This window comes from Aethalodelphis obliquidens, unplaced genomic scaffold (assembly GCF_003676395.1).
Source record: "Aethalodelphis obliquidens isolate GAN/ISIS:26980383/991018 unplaced genomic scaffold, ASM367639v1 scaffold25, whole genome shotgun sequence".
NCBI lineage: Eukaryota > Metazoa > Chordata > Mammalia > Artiodactyla > Delphinidae > Aethalodelphis > Aethalodelphis obliquidens.
This window is the reverse complement of record NW_020837969.1, coordinates 30,291,090-30,318,680: the sequence shown is the minus strand read 5'-3', so window position 1 is coordinate 30,318,680 and position 27,591 is coordinate 30,291,090. Positions and strand designations below refer to the sequence as shown.

At 38.1% G+C, this 27,591-nt stretch overlaps 1 protein-coding gene across 2 annotated transcripts in view; it reads right to left on the bottom strand.

Annotated features, from left to right (window-relative positions):
* Positions 1-27,591, bottom strand: part of ADAM32 (ADAM metallopeptidase domain 32) — a 164,824-nt gene that overhangs the window by 39,375 nt on the left and 97,858 nt on the right. For both annotated transcript variants that reach the window (XM_027122882.1, XM_027122883.1), the window contains exons 15-17: positions 15,942-16,047; positions 15,404-15,584; positions 11,533-11,616 (exon numbers count right to left, since the gene is read on the bottom strand). In XM_027122882.1, the coding sequence (XP_026978683.1) occupies positions 11,533-11,616; positions 15,404-15,584; positions 15,942-16,047 (371 nt within the window). The remainder of the gene's footprint in view (positions 1-11,532; positions 11,617-15,403; positions 15,585-15,941; positions 16,048-27,591) is intronic.

The window sequence follows — 27,591 nt, the reverse complement described above, 5'->3', positions numbered from 1 at the left end:
TAAGTAAAGCTGTCACTGTTTGCAGATGACATGATACTATGCATAGAGAATCCTAAAGATGCTACCAGAAAACTACTAGAGCTAATCAATAAATTTGGTAAAGTAGCAGGATACAAAATTAATGCACAGAAATCTCTGGCATTCCTATACACTAATGATGAAAAATCTGAAAGTGAAATCAAGAAAACACTCCCATTCACCACTGCAACAAAAAGAATAAAATATCTAGGAATAAACCTACCTAAGGAGACAAAAGACCTGTATGCAGAAAATTATAAGACACTGATGAAAGAAATTAAAGATGATACAAATAGATGGAGAGATATACCATGTTCTTGGCTTGGAAGAATCAACATTGTGAAAATGACTCTACTACCCAAAGCAATCTACAGATTCAATGCAATCCCTATCAAACTACCACTGGCATTTTTCACAGAACTAGAAAAAATTTCACAATTTGTATGGAAACACACAAGACCCCAAATAGCCAAAGCAATCTTGAGAACGAAAAACGGAGCTGGAGGAATCAGGCTCCCTGACTTCAGACTATACTACAAAGCTACAGTAATCAAGACAGCATGGTACTGGCACAAAAACAGAAAGATCAATGGAACAGGATAGAAAGCCCAGAGATAAACCCACGCACATATGGTCACCTTATCTTTGATAAAGGAGGCAGGAATGTACAGTGGAGAAAGGACAGCCTCTTCAATAAGTGGTGCTCGGAAAACAGGACAGGTACATGTAAAAGTATGAGATTAGATCACTCCCTAACACCATACACAAAAATAAGCTCAAAATGGATTAAAGACCTAAATGTAAGGCCAGAAACTATCAAACTCTTAGAGGAAAACACAGGCAGAACACTCTATGACATAAATCACAGTAAGATCCTTTTTGACCCACCTCCCAGAGAAATGGAAATAAAAACAAAAGTAAACAAATGGGACCTAATGAAACTTCAAAGCTTTTACACAGCAAAGGAAACCATAAACAAGACTTAAATACAACCCTCAGAATGGGAGAAAATATTTGCAAATGAAGTAACTGACAAAGGATTAATCTCCAAAATTTACAAGCAGCTCATGCAGCTCAATAACAAGAAAACAAACAACCCAATCCAAAAATGGGCAGAAGACCTAAATAGACATTTCTCCAAAGAAGATATACAGACTGCCAACAAACACATGAAAGAATGCTCAACATCATTAATCATTAGATAAATGCAAATCAAAACTACAATGAGATATCAACTCACACCAGTCAGAATGGTCATCATCAAAAAATCTAGAAACAGTAAATGCTGGAGAGGGTGTGGAGAAAAGGGAACACTCTTGCACTGCTGGTGGGAATGTGAATTGGTTCAGCCACTATGGAGAACAGTATGGAAGTTCCTTAAAAAACTACAAATAGAACTACCATATGACCCAGCAATCCCACTGCTGGGCATATACCCTGAGAAAACCATAATTCAAAAAGAGTCATGTACCAAAATGTTCATTGCAGCTCTATTTACAATAGCCTGGAGGTGGAAACAACCTAAGTGTCCATCAATGGATGAATGGATAAAGAAGATGTGGCACATATATACAATGGAATATTACTCAGCCATAAAAAGAAATGAAATTGAGCTATTTGTAATGAGGTGGATGGACCTAGAGTCTGTCATACAGAATGAAGTAAGTCAGAAAGAGAAAGACAAATACCGTATGCTAACACATATATATGGAATTTAAGAAAAAAAAATGTCATGAAGAACCTAGGGGTAAGACAGGGATAAAGACACAGACCTACTAGAGAATGGACTTGAGGATATGGGCAGGGCGAAGGGTAAGCTGTGACAAAGCGAGAGAGTGGCATGACATATATACACTACCATACGTAAAATAGATAGCTAGTGGTAAGCAGCCACATAGCACAGGGAGATCAGCTCGGTGCTTTGTGACCACCTAGAGGGGTGGGATAGGGAGGGTGGGAGGGAGGGAGACGCAAGAGGGAAGAGAGATGGGAACATATGTATAACTGATTCACTTTGTTATAAAGCAGAAACTAACACACCATTGTAAAGCAATTATACTCCAATAAAGATGTAAAAAAAAAAAAAAAAAACAACTAAAAATAGAAATACCATATGACCCAGCAATCCCACTACTGAGCATATACCCTGAGAAAACCATAATTCAAAAAACACCACAACATTCATTGCAGCACTATTTATAATAGTCAGGACATGGAAGCAACCTAAGGGTCCATTGACAGATGGATGGATAAAGAAGATGTGGGACATATATACAATGGAATATTACCCAGCCATAAAAAGAAATGAAATTGAGTTATTTGTAGTGAGGTGGATGGACCTAGAGTCAGTCATACAGAGTGAAGTAAGTCAGAAAGAGAAAAACAAATACCGTATGCTAACACATATATATGGAATCTAAAAATAAAGAAAAGGTTCTGAAGAACCTAGGGGAAGGACAGGAGTAAAGACACAGATGTAGAGAATGGACTTGAGGACATGGGGAGGGGAAGGGTAAGCTGGGACAAAGCGAGAGAGTGGCATGGACATATATACACTACCAAATGTAAAACAGATAGCTAGTGGGAAGCAGCCGCATAGCACAGAGAGATCTGCTTGGTACTTTGTTCCCACCTAGAGGGGTGGGATAGGGAGGGTGGTGGGGAGATGCAAGAGGGAAGGGAGATGGAGATATATGTATACATATAGCTGATTCACTGTGTGATACAGCAGAAACTAACACACCATTGTAAAGCAATTATACTCCAATAAAGATGTTAAAAAATAAATAAAAATAAAATAAATGGACATATTAGAATCATGCAATATTTCAAGACTGATTTATGAAAAAACTGAAAATCTGCAAGGCCGATCACTAGTACAGAAATTGAAACAGTAATCAAAAAGCTCCCCAAGACAAAAATCCAGGACCATATGGCTCCACAAGTGATTTCTATCAAACATTCAAAGAAGATTTAAAACCCATCCTTCTCAAACTCTTCCAAAAAACTGAAGAGGAGGGAATGCTTCCTAACTCATTTTACAAAGCGAACATCACCCTGATACCAAAACCAGAAAAACTGGCAACACATGTACACAAAAAGAAAATTACAAAGGTATAGTGAAGTAAGAAACAGTTTAAAGGGATTGTGCAGACTCACCTCGGTATTCTCCAGGGCCTACTTCAGAGGCAGCAAGCTGAAATGCTCAGTAAAGAGGCATATTTGCTTACCTTAAAGCTCTGGCCTAAGGGGCAGGCATATAATTTAATACATCTAGGGGCCTACTGAAATACTCTCCAAACACAGAGGCCAGTGGACACCTACTTTGTCCTATCTCTGCCTCTTTACAGGTCACTGGGATCTCCCAGGAAGGAGCTTGTGCAAGCATGTAGCACCCAGGATTCTGAAATTCCCGCTTAGGGGATACCCCTTGATCTCCTGCCTCTGGAGGCCAGTGGGACTTGCATTCATGATTCCCAGGGGGCTGTAATAAACAGAAAGACAGTTTTGAGCTGGCAACCACCCCCAGGGCATAGCACCAAGACAGAAGACTGGAATATACCACAGGCCTTTCTATAGAACAGGCTTATTTGCTTTTCTTGAAGCTTCACCCTGAGGGGCAGCCTAACAAAAGAGCCCCAAACTACATGAGGCAAAAACCAATAAAACTACAAGGAGAAACAGATGAATCTACTGTGATAGTTGGAGACTTCAACACCCCACTGTCAGGAATGGACAGATCCAGCTGGAAGAAGAAAATCAGTAAGGACACAGTTGAAATCCACAACACCATCAACTGGATATAATTAACATCTACTCACTACTTCATTTAACAACAGGAGAATATACATTCTTCTCTCCTCACATGGAACCCAGATAGACCACATTCTGGGCCATAAAACACACCTTACCAATATTTAAAGGAAGAGAAATCATACAATGTCTGCTCTCAGATCACAATGCCTTTAAACTAGAAATCAGCACTAGCAAAATAGCTGGAAACTTCCCCAATACTTGAAAATTAAACAACACACTTCTACATAACACATGAGTCAAAGAAGAAATACCAAGAGAAGTTTTAAAATATGTTGAATTAAATGAAAGAGGAAATACAGTTTATCAAATCTATGTGATGCAGCAAAAGAGGTCCTTAAAGGAAAATTTCTAGCATTGAATGCATACATAAGAAAACAAGAAAGATCTAAAATCAATCATATAAACTTCTACCTTATGAAACTAGAAAATGAACAGTAAATTAATATCAATATGAAAAGAAAAAATAATTAACAGAGCAGAAATCAATGAACTTGAAAACAGAAAATCAATAGACAAAATCAACAAAACCAAATGTGGATTCTCTGAAAAGATCAATAAAATGGAGAAGATTCTAACTGGGCTAAGAAAAAAGAGAGAAGACACAAATTACTAATATCAGACATGAAAGAGGGGACATCACTACAGATCCCATGGACATTAAAAAGATAATAAAGGGATAATATCAAAAACTCTATGCCAACAAATTTGATAACACTGATGCAATAAACCAAGTCCTTGAAAGACAAAATACGACAAAATTCACACAAAAATAAACAATATGAATAGCCTATATTTATTAAATAAATTGAATCAATAATTAGTAACCTTCCATAACAAAAAGCATTGGTCCAGCTGGATTTTCTGGTGAATTCTACCAAACATTTAAGAAAGAAATCATACTAATTCTCTACAATTTCTTTCAGAAGTTAGAAGTAGAGTGAATACTTCTTAACACATTTTATAGGCCAGCATTACACTAATACAAAACACAAAGACATTACAAGAAAAGAAAACTACAGACCAATATCTCTCATGAATGAAGATGCAAAAATCTTCAACAAAATATTAGCAGATCAATTCCAAAAACATATAAGAAATATACACCACAACCAAGTGAATTTTGTCTCAACTATGGAGGAGTTGTTCAACATTCGGAAAATCAATTAATGTAATCCATCATAAACCAACAGGCTAAAGAATAAAAATCATATGATCATACCACAGTTACAGAAAATTATATGACAAAATTGAATAGCCATTTATGATAAAAGACCATTAGAAAGCTGTTAATAAAATAAAACTTCCTCAACCTGATAAAGAGTATCTTTAAAAAAAAAACCTACAATAACATTATGCTTAATGGTAAGATTAGAAGCCTTCTTGCTAAGATCGGGAACCAAGCAAGGAAGTCCCCTCTCACCATTCCTTTTTAACATCATGTTGGAAGAAACGATGAGAAAATAAAAAGTACATAGATTGGAAAGGAAGAAATAAAACTGACATAATGATAGCATCATGATTGCATAATATGTCTCTCTTTTTGGCTCCTCTGTTCAATAACTAAATTTTGGCATCCATCTATGAACAAAAGCACCTCTGTGGAAGTTGTAGGATCAAGCACCATACACCAAGGGACCCAGGAAGAGTCTTTCCCACCTGTGCATCAGGTAATAGGCACATAGACCTCAGTATAGGCTGTGGAAGAAGCAGGAGCCAGTGAATAGGCCTCAGCCTCTCTTGGTTGTAGTCAGGGAAAACTTGGAGAGTGCTGACTTGGGCAGACACTCATGGACAAGAGAGCCTTGCAGAAGCCGACCTTCCTGGTAATAGATGCCTGAATTCCTTTGGAGCAAATATATAAATAAATAAGTTTGGACACATTGGAAAGGGTAAGAGTAACTTTGCCAGCACCACCCCTCCCTCAATGTGACACAGCATGGGGCTGAACTAGCCAGCAGTGACCTCTCAGGGGAAAGGGAAAGCAGTGAGTGAGTGCAAAGCTAACCCAGCTATACAGGACATAGCTGGAGAAATCTATTTCTTTCCCATAGCACCCAGAGTACCGAGACAGCACCTCTATGACTGGGGGACAGATATCAGGAAACAGGCAGATAAGAATATCAAAGGGCATTAAAGGGACATGGTTCCTGATGAATGCTTTCAGTACTCTGGCAGAAAGCCTGCCCATGAGGTGCTGTGAGAACTTCACCCAAGGATCCCACCACCACCTGACCCACAGGCACCTCCAATGCCCCAAGTGCTAAACCAACAACTCCCCCCACTTTTTGGCCTGCTCTTTGTATGCAAATTTGAGTTCAGTGGCAAGAGCAAGGTCTGGTAGACATGGGGTGCCCTCAGAAAATCGGGCCAGTGTCCTTGGGCAAAGGAGAAAGCACAAACATGAGCTGTAGCACACCTTCTGGAAAACAAAAGAGAGGTTTCTCAAGTGTACATGGAACATTACCAAGGATAGGTCATATAAGCCACAATACAAATTTTAGCAAATTTAAGAAAATTGAAAACATACGAAGTATCTACTTGACCAACACAATATGAAACTAGAAATCAACAGCAGGAAAGCTAGAAAATTCACACACATGTAGAAATTAAACAACACACTCCTGAACAAACAATAGGTCAAGAAAGAAATTAGAAAGGACATTTTAAAATCTTAAAACAAATAAAAATGGAAACAACACAGACAAAAACTGGGGTTCTGTAAAAGCAGCTCTTAGAAGTTTATAGCAGTAAATGCATATATTAAGAAAATACAAATAATCCTAAAATTTATAAGGAACCATAAAAGACCCAGAATTGCCAAAGCAACCCTAAGGAAAAAGAACAAAGCGGAAGGCATAATCCTCCCAGACTTCAGACAATATTACCAAGCCACAGTAATCAAAACAGTGTGGAATTGGCACAAAAACAGATATATCAATGCAACAGAATAGAGAGCCCAGAAATAAACCCACACAGTTACAGTCAATTAATCTTTGACAAAGGAGGCAAGACTATATACCATGGGAAAAAAGACAGTCTCTTCAGCAAGTGGTGCTGGGCAAGTTGGACAGCTTCATGTAATGAATGAAGTTAGAACACAGCCTCAAACCATAAAAAAATTAAACTTGAAATGCCTTAAACACTTAATCATAAGCCTAGAAGAGATAACAGGCAAAACATTCTCTGACATAAAGCATACCAATGTTTTCTTAGGTCAGTCTCCCAAGACAATAGAAATAGAAACAAAATAAACAAATGAAACCTAATCAAACTTACAAGCTTTTGCACAGCAAAAGAAACCATCAACAAAATGAAAAGAAAACCTACAGAATGGGAGAAAATATCTGCAAACCATGTGACCAACAGGGCTTAATTTCCAAAATATACAAACAGCTCATAAAACTAAATATTGAAAGTTTATAGCAATACAGTCATATAGCAGGGGAAAAAAAATCTCAAGTAATAAGCAACCTAACCTTACACCTAAAGCAACTAGAGGAAGGAGAAGAAACAAAACCCAAAGTTAGTAGAAAGAAATAAATCATAAAGATCAGAGCAGAAATAAATGAAATCAGAACAAAGAGACAACAGAAAATATCTATGAAACTAAAAGCTGGTTCTTTGAAAAGATAAACAAAATTGATAAACCTTTAGCCAGACTCATCAAGGAAAAGTAAAAAAAAAAAAGGAGAGGTCTCAAATCAATAAAACTAGAAAAGAAAAAGAAGTTACAACTGACACCACAGAAATACAAAGGATCATAAGAGAGTATACAGGCCAATAAAATGGAAAACCTAGAAGAAAGGGACAAGACTGTACCAGGAAGAAATAGAAAATATGAACAGACCAATCACAAGTTCTAAAATTGAAACTGTAAGTAAAAAACTCCCAACAAACAGAAGTCCAGGACCAGATGGCTTCACAGGCAAATTCTACCAAACATTTAGAGAAGAGTCAACACATACTCTCTGAAACTCTTCCAGAAAACTGCAGAGGAAGGAAGACTCCCAAACTCATTCTGTGAGGGCACCATCACCCCAATAGCAAAACCAGACAAAGACATCACATAAAAAGAAAGTTACAGGCCAATATCACTGATGAACATAGATGCAAAAATCCTCAATAAAATACTAGTAAATCAAATCCAACAAAACATTCAAAGAATCATATACCATGATCAAGTGGGATATATCCCAGGGATGCAAGGATTTTTCAGTATCCACAAATGAATCAGTGTGATACACCACATTAGCAAATTGAAGAATAAAAACTATATGATCATCTCAATAGATCTAGAAAAAGCCTTTGACAAAATTCAACACCCATTTATGATAAAAATTCTTCAGGATGTGGGCATAGAGGGAATATACCTGAACATAATAAAGGCAATATATGACAAGCCCACAGCTAACATCATACTCAATGGTGAAAAGCTGAAAGCATTTCCTCTAAGATCAGGAACAAGACAAGGATGTCCAGTCTCACCACTATTATTCAACATAGTTTTGGAAGTCCTAACCATAGCAATCAGAGAAGAAAATGAAATAAAAGGAATACAAATTGGAAGAGAAGAAGTAAAACTGTCACTATTTGCAGATGATATGGTACCATACATAGAAAATCCTACCAGAAAACTACTAGAGTTCATCAATGAATTCAGTAAAGCTGCAGGATACAAAAGTAATTCATAGAAATCTGTTGCATTTCTATACACTAACAACAAAAGACCAGAAAGAGAAAATAAGGAAACAATTCCATTAACCATCACATCAAAAAGAATAAAATACCTGGGAGTAAACCTACCTAAGGAGGCAAAAGACCTGTACCAAAAACGGTAAGATGCTGAGTCATGATATCGAATATGACACAAACAGTTGGAAAGATATACCATGTTCTTTGATTGTCAAAATGACTATACTACCCAAGGTGATCTACAGACTCAATGCAATCCCTATCAAAATACCAATGGCATGTTTTGCAGACCTAGAACACACAAAAAAATCTTAAAATCTGTATGGAAACACAAAGACCCTGGAGAGCCAAAGCAAGCTTGAGAAAGAAAAACAAAGCTGCAGGAATCAGCTCCCTGACTTCAGACTATATTATAAAGCTACAGTCATCAAAACAGTATGTTACTGGCACAAAGACAGACTTATAGATCAATGGAACAGGACAGAAAGCCCAGAAATAAACCCATGCACCTATGGTCAATTAATTTGCAATAAAGGAGGCAAGACTATACAATAGAGGAAAAACAATCGCTTCAATAAATGGTGCTGTGAAAACTGGACAGCTATGTGTAAAAAAATGAAATTAGAATATTCTTTAAGACCATACACAAAAATAAGCTCAAAATGGATCAGACCTAAATGTGAGAGAGGACACTGTAAAACTCTTAAAAGAAAACATAGGTGGAACAGTCTCTGACATAAATCAAAGCAATATCTTTTTTGATCTGTCTCCCAGAGTAATGGAAACAAAAACAAAAATAAACAAATGGGACCTAATTAAGCTCAAAAGCTTTTGCACAGCAAAGGACACCATAAAAAAAACAAAAAGACAACCCATAGAATGGGAGCAAATATTTGCCAATGATGTGACCAACAGGGGATGTCTCCAAAATTTATAAACAGCTCGTGCGACTTAATATCATCAAAAGAAAACAACCCAATCAAAACATGGGCAGAAGACCTAAAATAGACATTTCTCCAAAGACAACATACAGATGGCCAAGAGGCACATGAAAAGAAGTTCAACATCGCTAATTATTAGAGAAATGCAAATCAAAACTACAAAGAGACATCACCTCAAACCAGGCAAAATGGCTATGATCAAAAAAATCCACAAATAATAAATGCTGCTGCAGAGGGTGTGGAGAGAAGGGAACCCTCCTACACTGTTGGTGTCAATGTAAATTGGTGCAGCCACTATGGAGAACAGTATGGAGGTTCCTTAAAAAACTAAAAATAGAGCTACCATACAATCCTGCAATCCCACTCCTGGACATATATCTGGAGAAAAACATGGTCCAAAAGGATACATGCACCCCAGTGTTCACTGCAGCACTATTTACAATAGCCAAGACATGGAAGCAACCTAAATGTCTATCAAAAGAGGAGTAAAGAAGATGTGGTACATATATACAATGGAATATTACTCAGCCATTAAAAGGAATGAAATAATGCCACTTGCAGCAACATGGATGGACCTAGAGACTGTCATGCTGAGTGAAGTTAGTCAGACAGAGAAAGAGAAATATGATATTGCTTATAGGCAGAATCTAAAAAGAAATGATACAAATGAACTTATTTATAAAACAGAGACACTCACAGACTTAGAAAATGAACTTATGGTTACCGGTGGGGAAGGGTGGGGGGAAGGGATAGTTAGGCAGTTGGGGATTGACATGTACACACTGCTATATTTTAAATGGATAACCAACAAGGACCTACTGTATAGCACAGGGAACTCTGCTCAATATTATGTAACAACCTAAATGGGAAAATAATTTGAAAAAGAATAGATACATGTATATGTGTGACTGAATCACTTTGCTGTACATCTGAAAGTAACACAACATTGTTAATCAACTATATTCCAATATAAAATTAAAAGTTTTAAAAAGAAAGAAAAAATACATGCAGCCCAATATTCACTGCAGCACTATTTACAATAGCAAAGACATGGAAGCAACCTAAATGTCCATCAACAGCGGAGTGGATAAAGAAGATGTGGTACATATATACAACAGAACATTCCTCAGCCATAATAAAGAATGAAATAATGCCATTTTCAGCAACATGGGTGGACCTAGGGATTATCATACTAAGTGAAGTAACTCAGAGAGAGAAAGACAAATATCATATGATATTGCCTATGTGTGGAATCTGAAAAATGGTACAAATGAACTTATTTACAAAACAGAAAGAGTCACAAATGTAGAAAACAAACTTATGGTTACCAAAGGTGAAAGGAGGTGGGGGAGGGATAAATTGTTTGGGATTAACATATACACACTACTGTATATAAAATAGATAACTAAGAAGGACCTACTGTATAGCACAGGGAACTCTGCTCAGTATTCTATAATAACCTATATGGGAAAAAAATCTAAAAATAACATATATATGTATAACTGATCCACTTTGCTGTACACCTGAAACTAACACAACATTGTAAATCAACTATACTCCAATTTAAAAAAAAATGAAAAAAAAAAATAGGGGTGTTCTACTATCACTTGAGATTGACAATCCAACCTTCTATCCACTGCACTTTTACTTGTTTGGTATGGGAAGTAAATTGGCCTCATTGGGCAAAAAAAAAAAAGTCTATTACAAAATGAGGGATAAAACCAATAGTTTTCCCTCACCCTATATATTCATAGACACACAAACTTTAGCTTAATTATCTTCCCGTAACGAACAGGTTAATGTATTTATTGGAATATTTAATACCTCTGAAAAGTGCCCAACTGTAATAATAAATTTGTTAGAGTCATCAGCAATTTAATTCTGTACAATGTCCTCTAAAACATATGGCTACAAATTTAGTAACCCAATTCAGCCCCACATTTTAAGTAGATACATGTCCTAGCACACAGTAGGAACCCAATAAACATTGAATAAATTAACGAATGATGCTGAAAAGTGTCCAAGAGAGGTGATTTGGGAAAACACGAATCATGTGCTTACTTACTCCATGTCCATTGCACTTTAGTGAACACTCATATGATCTGTCTGCAAGTATCCTTGATTCTACACATTCACGATTTACACAAATCTAAAGAAAAACACATACAAATTTTTTTTTCTGAGTTAGAGCAGTCCAGTTATTGTAACATTACCATCAGTAATTTTATAACATAAGACCACAGACATTCAATGCAGTAATTTCCATTAAGTACTGCTTTTGCTGTAACCCACAAATTTTTATATGTTGTATTTTCATCTTCATTTAATTAAAAATATTTTTCAATTTCTCTTGAGATTTCTCCTTTGGCATAAGTGTTATTTAGAAATGTGTAGTGTATGCTACAAATATTTGGGGATTTTTCCAATAAGTCTTATGTAAACTATGGACTTTGGGTGAGGATGATGTAATAGTGTAGGATTGTGGATAGTGTAGGTGTCTGCACTTCTGTGGGGTAAGTGGTTATGGGAACTCCCTGTACTTTCTGCAACTTTTGATGTGAACCTAAAACTTCCCTAAAAAATAAAGTCTATTTTTTAAAATAAATTTTAAAGAAATGATTCAGGCTTCTGGTATTCGGTTCCCCATTTAAGGAGTTTGGAAGTTGACACTCCATCCTAACAACAAGTAAAAAGTTGAGCAGACTGAAGAAGCAACAACTCTTTTAGGATCCATAAAAGAAGTGACTTGGGGGCAAACCACTGCCCCCAAATTGGAGAGACAGACGAGCGAACACAGGGAGTCACAGCTTACCAGAGAAAAGATTCACAAGCGGAAACCTCCTCAGGTACGCGTCCCAGCGTCGGAAAGCCTGAACTGTAATTGATGAATTGCTGGAGGCGCAATACAGACACCTCTGAGAGTCAGGAACTCCAGGAGAGCCCCACAATTTTGTGAGATGTACATCCAGGAGCTCAGCCAATGTTCTCACAGTAAATATTAGAGAAAAACATTTCTTGTATTCTGGCGGGAGGAGGGGAAAAGGAACCATTTTGAAGTAGCCAGAGCACTCTGTTCTTAACAAGACTTGCCCTCAGGAGAAACCAGTTAACTAGAGCCTAATCTGGTGATGTCTTATCAGAGCCTAACTGGTCTGAGGGAAGGGAAATACCCAATTTCAGTCAGCTCTAACCTTCCATGTGTAAGAAGAGAAATACCCAACTCCAGCCCACTCCAGCCATCCTGTCCCATCTAAGGGAGGAGAAAAAACATGAGAAACACTTGTGAAGTTCACAGTCCAGAGGCACAGGTTCACTGAAAGACTCAGACCTGTTCATAAGACTAAAGAACACTTCCCCTTCCCACAACACCTCACCACCACATTTCTAAAGGTCTATTTACAGCAGTTCTTTTATCTGGTTCATCATGTCCAGCTCTCAAGAAAACAGATAAGGTTATATACTAAAAGCTAAAAAACACAATTGGAAAAACGGAGACAGTATCAGAACCATACATGTCATGGATACTGAAATTATCAGACCAGGAGTTTAAAACAACTATGATTAATATGCTAAGGGCTCTAATAGATGAAGTAGACAGTATGCAAGAACAGACGGGAGATGGAAGCAGAGAGACAGCAATCCTAAGAAAAAAATAAAAATAAATGCTGGAATGAAAAAAAAAACCACTGTAACAAAAATGAATAAATGCCTTTAACGGGCTTATTAGTACACTGGAAATAGCTGAGGGAAGAACCTCTGAGCTAGAGGATATCAATAGAATCGTTGAAAACGAAAAAGCAAAAAGAACAAAGACAAAAACATAACACAGAATATCCAAGGACTATGGGACAACTATAAAAGGTGTAACATATATGTAATGGAAATGCCAGAAGAAAAAGAAAAAGGAGCAGAAGAAATATTTGAAACAATAATGACTAAGGATTTCCCCCAAATTAATGTCAGACACCAAACCACAGTTCCAGGAATCTCAGAAAACAATAAGCAGGATAAATGCCAAACAAACAAACTAACAAACCCCTACACTTAGGCATATTGTGTTCAAACAGAAAATCAAAGAATAAATCCTGAAAAAAGCAAAATTTTTTTTTAAAACCGTACCTATAGAGGAACAAAGATAAGAATTACATCTGACTTCTCCTCAGAAACCAGGCAGTCAGAAGAGTGGAGTAAAATATTTAAAGTATTGACAGAAAAAAATCCCTAACCTAGAATATAGAATTCTATATACTTGCAAAATTATCCTTCAAAAGTGAAAGAGAGATAAAGACTTTTTCAGACACACAAAAATGGAGGGAATTTTTCGCTAAGAGAGCTGTCTTGCAAGACATGTTAAAAGAAGTTCTTAAGAGAGAAGGAAAATAACATAGGTCAGAAACTAACAGGATGTACAATAGCTTTACGTAAACTATTTTCTTTGTGTGATAAGCATGTGTCAATGTAGGTTGATCAATTGTAACAACCGTACCACACTGGTGGGCGATGTTAGTAACAGGGAAGACGTGCCTGTGTGGGGCCAAGAGGGCGTGTAGGAAATCCCTCTAACATCCTTTCCATTTTATTGTGATTCTAAAATTGTTCTTTAAAAACAGTCCAAAAAAATGATTCAGGGCAGGGAAATGGGAGAATCAAATAAAACAAGACTGACATAAAAAAAATCAGAATCAAAAAATCACTTTTAATTACAATAGCCTGAAATCTAACAAAACCATCCCTAAGAGCACAGTTTAAATAGTATTCTGTATTACTGCACATATTGAAAGTTTGCATAGAAAGAAAATCAATTCAATAATCAGGAGTTTTCACTAAATATGCGCTATTATTCGAGTTCCTAAGAAAATATATTAGAAGTTTTCATTAAAATATACTACAGATATCTAACATTCTATTATGGAATGTATTAAACATCCAAATATTAATTCTTTTAAGTATAAAGTATAATAATCAGAGGATTAAGGATACATTCCCAACTCTCTTATTTCTAGCAATATCAACTTCCCTAAGTTGCAGTTTTCTTAAATGAGTACAATAATACTTTTTCTGAACTATTTGAGATTTGTTTCAAGGTAAAATGAAATAATGTATGTGAAAATGATTTCCTTTCACACATGAAATCACAACACTCTTCAGAGAAATGGCCTCACAAAACCCTTTCTAAACCCCAACACCCTAACCCTTTTAAGCCTTTAATGTGTTCCGTCTTCTCATTAGTTCTTGGCCTCCGTGGTGTGTCTAACAACTCCTTTTAGAATGTAGAGATTTTGAAGTAAATTTATTTCCTCTATGTTTTCTCCAGATTTGGTTGGTTGGTCTCATAGATAATAAATTATAATAACAATAAATAATAATAGCCAACCTATATTTAGCTCTTACTATGTGCTGGGCATTGTGCTAAGCACTTTATACTATTACCTCATTTAATCTTTGCAATAACTCCATAGAGTAAATGTTATTATTATCCCCACTTTACATACAGTTGTGATATCTCAGACTGGTTAGGTAACTTGCAAAATGTCAAAAACTAAGAGGTAAAGACTGATTCTTAGCAGCCCCATCTAAGTTGTGCTTTTATCTACTGGGCCGCAAAGAGACATATATTACTATGTGGGATTTCTTCTTTCTTCTCCAAGAAGAAAAGTGAATTTCCATGTTATGGAATATTTAACTACAAGTACAAGTATTCCCAAGATTTCTCTCTTCCCCACTCCAGCCCCAGAACACTTGGCTTTTCCTCGCTCACAACACTGAAATTCTAATGGGGATCAAACAATTCTCATTTCCCTCAGACACCAATTGAAGCTTATTCATTTTCTCCTTAACCAAATATTTAAGTTTACAAAGCACTAGTAATTAACTGCACTATTTATTAAAGGAATTAATAAAACTAGATTTTTAAAAATAGATTTTAAGTCATTTACCCTCCCAGTATCACAAATAGAGCCATTTTTGACCACCATTGGATCTTCTCCACCTTTCGTTGTGTAGTGCATAGTTATACATACAGTATTTCGTACAAAAGCATAAATCACAGAAGCACCGTCTCGAAGGAAAGGAGTTTGAAAGGGGTAGGTGCAAATTAATCTGCCACATATAAGATTCCTGCAAACATAATAAATTATACGATTATTATGCATTAGGCATTTATTAGGAATGCATCAGATTGGTTTCTTTGACAAAAAAGTAAAAATAAACAATGGTTCTCCATTTATGGCAATATATCTAAGGAAAATGTAACACTTTAATGCTAACATTTAAAGTAAAAAGTAAAGCCATTGATACAGGCTTAATAAGCCTGTAGCACAAGAAAGATGCCAAGGCTAGAGATTTTGATTTCAGATTTACTCCCATACACATGTGATACTTGAAACCACTGGAATGAATGACATATATAGAGAAAAACTAAAAACAGAATCTTACAGAACACGAGAGGTTATCTTTAATATTTGCATAGCATACCTCCATGCACAAAATTTATATTTGCTTCTTTCTCTACCACAGTTCCCAAACCTATCAGTTTGAGACTGTATTTCTTCATAGCAGGCAAATGGAGCATTTTTTGAACCTGTCAAAGTTAGAAATATATTTGGATTAAAACTTCCTTTTTTTCCATCTTCCTCAATTTCCTCATATATTTATGTTTCTTATGTTTTTTTCTCTATTATTATCATCTATTCAAAAGTTTCCTAGTGACGTTGTAAGAAAAAAGAAATGATTAAAGTGAAAAGTAACGCTCATGGTTATTTCTCCTTTTACTTCATTTTCAGTCATTTCCATCACAAAAGATATTATGAGGATGGGGAGAGCTACAGAAGTGTAAACCTTGAGAGGGCTCTGTGAAAGAAGACAAGAGAGAGAAAACTATACTTGTTCTCCTAGATTCTGAGTAGGAATTTATAAAAAGCCAGGTGTATAAAAAAATCTCATTAAAGAAAGCTCGTATCTTCAGAAAGTCTGAAGTGAAGGGACCAAAATTGCCAAACTATAAATTTACCTATTTTTCCTTCATTCCTATATTAGTTTTTTTATCATTGTATAAAAAATTACCAATATACCGGCACCTTAAAACAATACCCACGTCACAGTTTCTGTAAGTCAGGAGCCTGGCAAAGCACAAGCAGGTTTTCGGTTCAGGGTCTCACTAGGCTGAAATAAAGTTCTTAGCTGGGGTTACAGTCTCATTTGAGGCTGGAGTCCTCTTCCAATCTCACTGGTCGTTGGAAGAATTCATTTTTTTGCACCCATTGCTCCATTGTCTTACTATCTGCCAAGGGTTGCTCTTGGCCCCTCAGGTCCTAGTCACACGGCCCTCTCACAACAATGGCAGCTTATTTCTGCCAAGCCAGCAAGAGAATCTTCTGACATCTTCCTTCTTCTAAAGGCTCACATTATTAGGTGAGGCCCCACTCAGAATGATCTCCCTTTTGATTAATTCAAAGTTGACTAATTATGGACCTTAATTACATCTTTAAAATTCCTTCATATTTACTATATAATCTAATCATAGGAATGATATTCCATCATATATTCACGGGTTCTCCCCCAACTCAGAGAGGGGATTATCCAAGAAATGTACACCAGAAGAATATTGGGGGCCATCTTAGAATTCCACCTAGCACAGTCACCGTCTCCAGAATGAACCTTGCTAAGTCTAACTGCCCATCTATAAAATATAAAAGTAGGTAATAATATCTACCTCAGTGGATTGTTATGAAACTTAATTAAGATGATGCTTATTTAGTCACTCTTTTTTTTATTAATTTATTAATTTATTTTTGGTTGCATTGGGTCTTCGTTGCTGTGCATGGGCTTTCTCTAGTTGCAGCGAGCGGGGGCTACACTTCACTGCGGTGCACGGGCTTCTCATTGCAGTGGCTTCTCTTGTTGCAGAGCACGGGCTCTAGGCTCACAGACTCTAGAGCGCAGGCTCAGTAATTGTGGCGCCATGGGCTTAGTTGCTGAACAGCATGTGGGATTTTCCCTGACCAGGGCTCGAACCTGTGCCCCCTGCATTGGCAGGCGGATTTTCAACCACTGCGCCACCAGGGAAGTCCCATATTTAGTCACTCTTAATTCCCATCTAATCCTTCTCCATTTTCTTTTGAGATTAAGAAGGTTTCTCCTATTTACCAGCTCCTTCTATGATTTACATTTTCCCCACTATTCCCTTTAATTTTTTACCTTCTCCTAATTCTATCTCTTTCCACCATTTTTAAACATTGGTCCATCAAAGGTGCTTGTATATGTACCGTGAGGACAGGTAATGGTATTTCTGAGTATTCACAATGTTTATTAGCTCAGTTGTGAATCTGAGAATACCAGGTTAGGAATGCTCTTCATCCAGGCCAATTTTTACTCATTCAAATAGTGCTTCTAAAGGTACCAATAAGCCCTGTATTTAATTTCTCCCTTGAATACCTTCTCTCATTAGTGTTAGGGACTTTCTTTCAGCTCAGTCTGGGTTTTCCAAGGTGATATGGAAACACCAAAAGGGCAACACTTTGAAAATGTGAAATCACATGTCAAATATTTCCTTAAACCCAGTATACTGATGAAGTCTACAAAGTAAGAGAATTTTCTCTTCTATAGTCCAAATAGTGTATTTAGATTCCCTCTAACCTATTATCAAATGCTATGAGGTACCACAAAATAGTAGATGGACTTTCATAGACAGATGTGCATGGCTGGTACTAGGTCAGTAAATGTGGGTGCTGGAAAACTACTGCAAGTAGTTTAGGCAAGACTCATAAATAGCACTGCAGAGTAGGGAGTCTGAGGTTTTACTCCCTTGACCACTATTAGAGACGACTAGTTTACGTTTCCAGTTAGATGGACTAGAAGGCCACCCCATCTCAACTGTAATAAAGGGAGCCATTGAAACGTTAGCTAAAGTTTTATCTTTCATAACCTGACATCTTTCTCACCTCATCTCATGACTAACAGGCATTTGCAACTTAACATATCCTAAAACCAAATTGTTTTACACCCTAGGCTTCTTTATAGGACCATTAGTCAACCAATGTTCAGGCGAAAACTTAGGAAGAATTCTTGATTTCTTTTTCCCCCCCTCACTACCTGCCTCCACCATCTAATCTATGTATTATGGACACTGCCCCTAAATACAGCCTGAGCATGACCACTTCTCATCTGCTGCGCAGTCACCACTCTAGCCTATGCTATCATCAGTTCTCTTCTAATATGCTACCATAGCTTCTAAACGACTCCCCACTTCCACTCTCCATAGTACATTCTCCATATCGTAAGTCAGAGTGATCTTTTTAAAAAATAAAAATACATCAGCCTCTTACTTAAATATCTCTAGTGGTTTCCCATTACATTAAGAATAAAATCCAATTTTCTTGCCATGGTCCTTACTCAGCCTGGTTCACTACCTTTCAGCCACACTGCCCTTCTTTTCATCCTTGAACTCACCAAATTCATTCCTAACTCAGAACCATAACATTTGCTGCATTTCTCTGCCCAAAATGCTCTTTCCTAAGATCATCTTCTGGCTGACTTCTTCTTAATATTAAAGTTTCTACTCACATTTCACTTCCACAGAGAAACCATCTCTGAACACCCTGTCTGAAAAGCCTCACCTTCATCATCAGTCTTTTTCCTATCACTCTGTTTGCTGTTGCTTTGTTTGGGGGATTTTTTTGCTGTTGTTATCATACCATTCACCACTAATGGAAATGATTAGATTTATTTACTTATTTACTAATTTTTTATTGTTTATGCCTGAACCCTTCACTGGAATATAACCTCCATAAGAATAGGAATCTTTTTTTTTTGTCTTTCCCATCCCTGGGTTTCCAGTCCTAGAAGAATGCCTCGCCCAATTAAGGTGATAAATAAATATTTATTGAATGAATGAAAAAAATCAACACCTTGGGGAACATATTCCATGATCTGTCTTTCTTATGGAGTTTGACATCCAAAATCAAAACCTCCAATAGGAATTATACCTATTCTATTTGAAGCAATAGAGATTTTTAAAGATTAACATTTGAAACAAACTCCTTAGTGATCTCTCCCAAATTATGTTTCCAATGTCACCTCACTAATTTCATTAGTTTCTGTTTTGTGGCCTTCTAGATATTTTTTATTGAAAGAGGCAATATCGATTCTACATTTTTCAAATAACTTGTAGATAGAACCAATTTAAAATTTCCACAAATTCATGATACGAAGTAAGAGTTGAAATTTTTTCCTCCTGGCTCCTAAAACAGTCCTAAGAGATATTTAAGATAAATAAGCATAAACTTACTTATACAATCTGAAGCCACTTGAGCTATATAATTCTTTTCCATCTCCAATAAACTATAGATTATTACTGTAACACCAGCTGAAATAATGGAGAAATAACTATTTTCAAAGAAGTCCAGGAAATTCATCACTAATTATGAGAATAACAAGAGACAGATTAAATGAAATATTTATTATATTGGCACTCAAGGAAGAAATGTAAGTAAAGATTATCTCTCTATCTCTTGTTTTCATTTATGTTTACACTCCAGCTTCATTCTTCTGTCTCACTGAGGCCCATCCTTTTCCACATGGTCAAAAACATAGCTGCCCAAAACTCTGGATCTTTATTTATGATAATTTTGAGTCCTTAGAGGGAAAACTCTCTTGTTTAACTGTCTAAAAGTCCCAGAAAAGAAACTCAGAACCTCCCCAACTCCCTTAGCATGACTTAGACATTCAGCTCAAAACCCACCAAATGTAGCAAGGTTGAAGAGTACTGCAGTTAGACTGGGTCTGGTTAGGTACCCGTTACTGTCCAACCAAGTATAAACAGGGGTATAAGACCAAACTACACTAATAACATATTTCCCACAGTAACCATGTGGATATTAAGCAGTTCTTAGAAAGTGGTACTAAGAGGAAAATCCTACCTGAGGCCTCTGCAGAAAAAGATGAATCTAGAAGCCTACTGTGAAATCTTGCCTCCTACCATCAATAAAACAGTTTATGATACTCTCATCTATACTAACCTCTGCCTTCTCTATATAAACTTTGGTACTCCAGAAAAACATGACTACTAGAAAGCATAAACTGTTACCATAACCTCAACTTTGGCTAACTGTGGGCAAGTGGGGGGCAATTGTCCCCCAATATCCATTCCTTCTTTCTTCCATTCAGTAATAGAACTTTCTTGTTATTAGCAGGGCACATCAACACCAAGCTAGAGAAAACATTTTTCAGACTCCCTTGCAACTAGATATGGTATGTGACTAGGTTCTGGTCAGTGGATTATGAGTAGAAATTATATGCAAAACATCCAGTTAATGGCATTAAGCGCAAGCTGGTTACACTTCCATTTCTTCTTTTCTCCATTCCATGGGCTAGTATAAACGTTTTGTGCTGGAAAACTACCTTCTACCAGAGACACAAGGGATGACGGAGCAAAAAGAAAGACGACAGGTTCCTGAAAAATGTCATAGAGCAAAGCTGTTGAACCATCTTTGATGAACTGCCTATCTCTGGAATACTATGTGAGAGAGAAAATACAGTCTATCTCTTTTGAACCATTGGATTTTTAGGTATCTGTATAATAAGTTTATTCTCTAACTAATAATGAGGATTGCCATTATAGTAAACCAAATGCTTTAGGAATGGGTGTCCCATATAAAATGTATTACACCAGATGCCACGGTTCACTAGTAACAGGGAGACCAGATTGATCCAGACTGAGCTCCAAACTGATCCACAGTGTTCAGAGGACCAGTGGGAGCACAGGTGGTCAGCTCTACCCAATATCTGCATTGCAGTCATTGAAGAGTTTGCAGTACTGAGTCCAGTGGGATCAGTTGTTAACATAGGCAATCTTACAGACACTTTAGAAGCAATTATTACCATTCATGAGATCAAACAAATTAAGCTCAGTTGAATGACCACTTTGAATACTTGTAGTTTCCATTACATAATTCCTGAAACTTCCTATTTATCTTGGTCTCACTTTTATGAGATTCTATCATAGCACTACTTCTTCTGAGTTCTAAGACACTTTATTTTTTCCTCAGATAAAGGTACAAGCACTATATTCAGAGAGCCACAGTTCCTATCTCCCTATCTCCCTTATATCTGTCATATCAATAAATGCACTACCTATAAAAAATTTTCTAGGGGCCAAAGACAGTGGGCCATCCTCTATACCAGAATTAGAAATGTGCGACAGACTTTAAGTCTAGGTGTTTGGGGCCAAATATTAATTAAATGAATTGACTCCCTGGGGATACTAACTTTCAGAAAATAATTTATTGGTAATAATTTATTGGTAATTAACTGGTAATTTATTGGTAAAGAAAATAATTTATTGGTAAAGAATTTTTGAGGCCTTGATCTCTCTTGGTAAAATTATCCTGGACATTTTATCAAGAACTAGACTAGGACACACATCTACTTCTCTGACATTTAAAAAACTCTCATTGAGGAAGAGATCAGCAAGATGGCAGAGTAAGAGATCTCTCCAGCCTTCGTTCCCTCCCCCACAACACACAAAAACAACAGTTAGCTCTCTACAAACGAAAATAGCCCTGGGAGGGGCTCAAGGGTACGATTAAGAACCTATAGCGGGCTTCCCTGGTGGCGCAGTGGTTGAGAGTCCGCCTGCCAATGCAGGGGACACGGGTTCGTGCCCCGGTCCGGGAAGATCCCACATGCCGCGGAGCGGCTGGGCCCATGAGCCATGGCCGCTGAGCCTGCGCGTCTGGAGCCTGTGCTCCGCAACGGGAGAGGCCACAACAGTGAGAGGCCTGCGTACCGCAAAAAAAAAAAAAAAAAAGAACCTATAGCAACACAGCGGAGCAAGAAAGGAGACTAACTGGACAGAAAGGACCACTGGGTAGATGACTTAGGGGACATACTTGGAGAGCGCCAGGAACACAGAAGGGTGGGGACTATCAGCATCTGTCATGCAGTGGATGCCACCACCGTCCCCAGTGGCCTGCTCTCCAGAGGACACGGCAGAGTTTGCCAGGAGGGCCTCCACAACAGCCATGGACACCCCACAGCTTTCACAGTCGAGGACCCCACAGGGCTCACCACAGGAGGACCCCAGCAGCCTGCTCCACAGAGGACACTGGCAGCTTTCTCCGTGAGGCTATCAAGAGCCATCTCCACCCAAATAAGAAGATGCTGCTGCACCCCACCCAGAAAGAGCTGCTAGCGTTCTGGCCAAAGACCAGGGCTGCCCCTCCACCCCAAACGCTGCATATGCCCCAGACCCCAGAGCCAGAGCTGCTCCATGGGCACCCAGTCACCAGTCCTGTGTGCTGCCCAGAGCCTTAGACCCTGGATCCACTGTTGCTCAGCAAGCACATGCTTTCCAGGCCTTGCCTCCACGGATGCTCCACGTGTGCCCATGCCTGAGACAGCAGGAAAAGCCTACAGGTACTATCATACAGCTAATACTATACTTATCTAACTAAGTGTAATATTAAGCGTTCTCCATCTAAGAGAACATCGCTAAATCACAACAATGTTTTACTAATTTCTTACTACTTTCATTCAATGTTGACCCTATACAGTGCAGTAAGGAAATAAAAAGAAGTAAATAACATACAAACTGGAAAATAAAAAGTAAAACATTCTTTATTCTCAGAAGACATGATTGTGTGTGTGTGTGTAGAAAATCCAAGAAAGTCAACAAAAAATACTAGTAGAGCCAGTGTGGTCGGTACTGTGGGTCATCATCAAATTCCAGTGATCTCTGCGAAATATAGCTTTTTAGACAAAAAAGTATACAGTCAGTTTGCTTCTAGCAGTAAATTTCATATCATCTTTGTCAGCATTTGTATAGGAAGAAATAACTCGGAAAGCGCTAGATGTTTGATTAGTTACCAGGCAATATACAAAATGTAAATTTTTTTTCTTATGATGATTCATTCTGAGCAAGTACTCTGAATTCTTATTATATAATATTTTTTCCATTTAACAATTGTTCATCTACATCATGGTATAATTCTCTATTCTGTGATGACCAGTTAGAATAAGATTTCTCTATATTTGGTAGGCATCATTATGACTTACTATATCAGATCACAGAGAAGGAGTCAAGATACAAAAATCGATTGTATTTCTACATATTAGCAACAAACAATTGGAAAACCAATCTTCATAAAAACAACACTTTTTACAATCGTACCAAAACCTAAAATGTAGTTAGGATTAATATAAAATAAAGATATTAAAAATATGTTCATTAAACTACAAAACGCTACTTAAAGCATCATGGGTTGCAAAACACAATATTGTTAAGATATTAATAATCCAGAATTCATCTATAAATCTGACACAACCTCAGTCAAAATTCTAGGAGGCAATTTTTTTTTTTAGAAATTGGCAAGCTGATGTTAAAATTTATATGCGATGAAAAGGACTCAGAAAATCCAAAGCAGTATTGAAAAAGAATAAATGAAGTTGAATGACTTATATTACCTAATATATAAAGGTTTACTATAAACTACAGTAATTAATAGCATAAGGATAAACAGATTGATGTAGAAGAAATCTAGAAATGGAACTATATTATATTATCAACTCATTTTAAACAGAGATAGCAAATCAATGGAATGAAAAAATAATAATCTTTCCAAGAAATAATGATTTAAAAGAAAAGTTAGGTTCAAGGTGAAGATGGTGGAATAGGAGGAACTGGAGCTCAGCTCTCCTCACAAATATATCAAGAATACATCTACAAATGGAACAATTCACACAAAGCACCTGCTGAACACTAGCAGAGGACCTCAGATGCCTAAAAGGACAAGAAAAGATCCCCGCATAACCAGGTAGGATGAAAGAGAGAGAAGGAAGAAAAAGAAAAGAGGAAACGGGATGGGACCTGCTCTCCTGGGAGGAGTTGAAGGAGAGGAGAGGTTCCCGCAACTGGAGAAGCCCCCTCACTGGCAGGGCAATTAGCTGAGATAGAAGGGGAGCTGCGAGGGCTATCAGAGGAAAGTGCAGCAACCAGTCTGTGGCAGGCAAGACAGAGCGAGATTTACACAGATGGTCCATGCCACAGCCTGCAAGCCCCAGGGTGAAACGGGTGTCTGCCAGTGCCGGAACATGGGGTTTGGAGAGCAGACCCAGGGAGAGGAGGGCTGTTGGCTGCTCGGAGACAGCCTGAGGGGACAGAAGTGAGGAGCTCTGCAACTGGGAATGCTCTTGGAAGAAGCCTGGACCACCACAGAAGTGAGGAGCCACTGTTGAGTGATGCATGAAGGGCGGGTCTGCCATCACAGCCTCTCTCCCCACACGCCAGCCCATGCCACCACAGGCACTAGGAGGGGCTCCAACCAGAGTGAGCATGCGTGCCCCAGTTGTTTCCACCTTATCCCCCTCCCACCTGAGTGAGCACGCACGCCACAGTCAGTCGCTGCCCCACCCCCTCCCGCCGAAACAGGCCAGCATGCCCCCAGTTGCTGCCTTCGCTCCCACTCGCCTGGGCAGTGAGCAGATGCCTGAGGTAGCCCACATGCAGAGGTGGGGCCGAAACCAAAGCTGAGCCCCAGGGGCTGTGCAACTAAGAAGAACTGAAATCTCTCCTTGCAGCTGCACAAGCCACGGATTAACCACCACGATCAGCTTGGTAAACCCAGCACCTATAGAACATCTGAAGGGACAATGAGCGCTCCCACGGCTGAGACGGATCCAGCTTTAGCAGCTGTGGACTTTGTGGGCACGTACATGCAGGAGCTGGGCCAGGTCAAAGTCTGAGCTGCCTCCACAGTGCCCACAGCGGGTCCAAAGACCTACCTAGAGGTCTTGGAGTGTCTCCTGGGGAGGTGGAGGTTGGCTGTAGCTCACCATGTGGGCAAGGACACTGGTATCAGAGGCCCCAGAGAATTTTGTTGTTGTTGTTTTATTTCTTTTTTTAAAAATTTTCTGGGGTATTTTTTGTTTTGGGGGGTTTTGTTTTTTTGTTGTTGTTTGTTTTCTTAGTTTATTATTTATTGTTTGTTTTGGTTTTTTTGTTTGGTTGTTTAATTGGTTTTTTTTTGTTTTCATTGGGGATTTTTTTTGGATTGTTTTTATTGTTTTTCTTGGTTTTAGTTTCTCTGTTTTATTTTGTTTATTTGGTTGCACAGCACAGCTTTCAGGACTTTAGTTCTCCAAACAGGGGTCAAACCCAAGCCCCCAGGGGGGAAGCACTGACTTATGGCTGCAGGACCGCCCAGGAATATTAATTGGCATGACCTCTCCTGGAGATCCCCATCTTGGCACCAAGACCCAGCCCCACCCAACAACCTGCAAGCTCCAGTGCTAGAACTACTCAGGCCAAACAACCAGCAGGACAGGAATACAGCCCCCCCATCAGTAGACAGGCTGTCTAAAGTCATACTAAGCTCCTGGACACCCCAAAACACACCCCTGGACAAGGACCTGCCCACCAGAGGGACAAGACCCAGCTCCACCCACCAGAGAACAGGCACCAGCCCCTCCCATCAGGAAGCCTACACAAGCCCCTGGACCAACCTCCACCACCAGGGGGCAGACACCAGAAGCAAGAGGAGCTACGATCCTGCAGCCTGTAGAAAGGAGACTTCGAACACAGTAAGTTAGATAAAATGAGATGACAGAGAAATATGTTGCAGATGAAGAAGTAAGGTAAAAGCCTCTCCTAAATGAAGAGGAAATAGGCAATCTAGCAGAAAAAGAATTCAGAATAATGATAGTAAAGATGATCCAAGATCTCAGAAAAAGAATGGAGGCACGGGTCAAGAAGATACAAGAAATGCTTAACAAGGACCTAGAAGAACTAAAGAACAAACAAACAGTGGTGAACAATACAATAACTGAAATGAAAAATACACTAGAAGGAATCAATAGCAAAATTACTGAGGCAGAAGTACAGATAAGTGAGCTGGAAGACAGAATGGTGGAAATCACTGCTGCAGAACAGAATAAAGAAAAAACAATTAAAAGAAGGACAGTCTCAGAGACCTCTGGGACAACATTAATTGCAAGAACATTCAAATTATAGGGGTCCCCGAAGAAGAGGAGAAAGAGAAAGGGACTGACAAAATATTTGAAGAGATTACAGTTGAAAACTTCCCTAACGTGGGAAAGGAAATAGTCACCCAAGTCCAGGAAGTGCAGAGTCCCACACAGGATAAACCCAAGGAGAAACACATCAAGACACATATTAATCAAACTAACAAAAATTAAATACAAAGAAAAAAATATTAAAAGCAGCAAGGGAAAAGCAACAGATAGCACACAAGGGAATCCCCATAAGGTTATCAGCTGATTTTTCAGCTGATAACCTGCAGGCCAAAAGGGAGTGGCATGATATCTTTAAAGTGATGAAAGGGAAAAACCTTACAACCAAGAATACTCTATGTAGCAAGGCTCTCATTAGATTTGATGGAGAAATCAAAAGCTTTGCAGACAAGCAAAAGCTAAGAGAATTCAGCACCATCAAACCAGCTTTACAACAAATGCTAAAGGAACTTCTCTAAGTGGGAACACAAGAGAAGAGAACAAAAGAGGAAGGGAAGAAAAGAGACCGACAAAAACAAACACAAAACAATTAAGAAAATGGCAATAAAAACATACATATTGATAATTACCTTAAATGTAAATGAATTAAACGCTACAACCGAAAGACACAGACTGGCTGAATAAATACAAAAACAAGACCCATATATATGCTGTCTACCAGAGAGCCATTTCAGACCTAGGGACACACACAGACTGCAAGTGAGGGGCAAATGGAAATAAAAAGAAAGCTGGAGTAGCAGTACTCATATCAGACAAAATAGACTTTAAAATAAAGACTGTTACAAAAGACAAGGAAGGACACTACATAATGATCAAGGTATCAATTGAAGAAGATGTAACAGTTGTAAATACAGATGCACCTAACATGCACCTCAATATATAACGCAAATGTTAAGCCATAAAAGGGAAAATCGGCAGTAACACAATAATTATGGGGGACTTTAACATCGCACTTACACCGAAGGACAGATCATTCAGACAGAATATTAATAAGAAAACACAAGTGTTAAATGAAACATTAGTTCAGAGAGATTAACTGATATTTACAGGACACTCCATCTGAAAGCAGCAGTATACACTTTCTTCTCAAGTGCACATG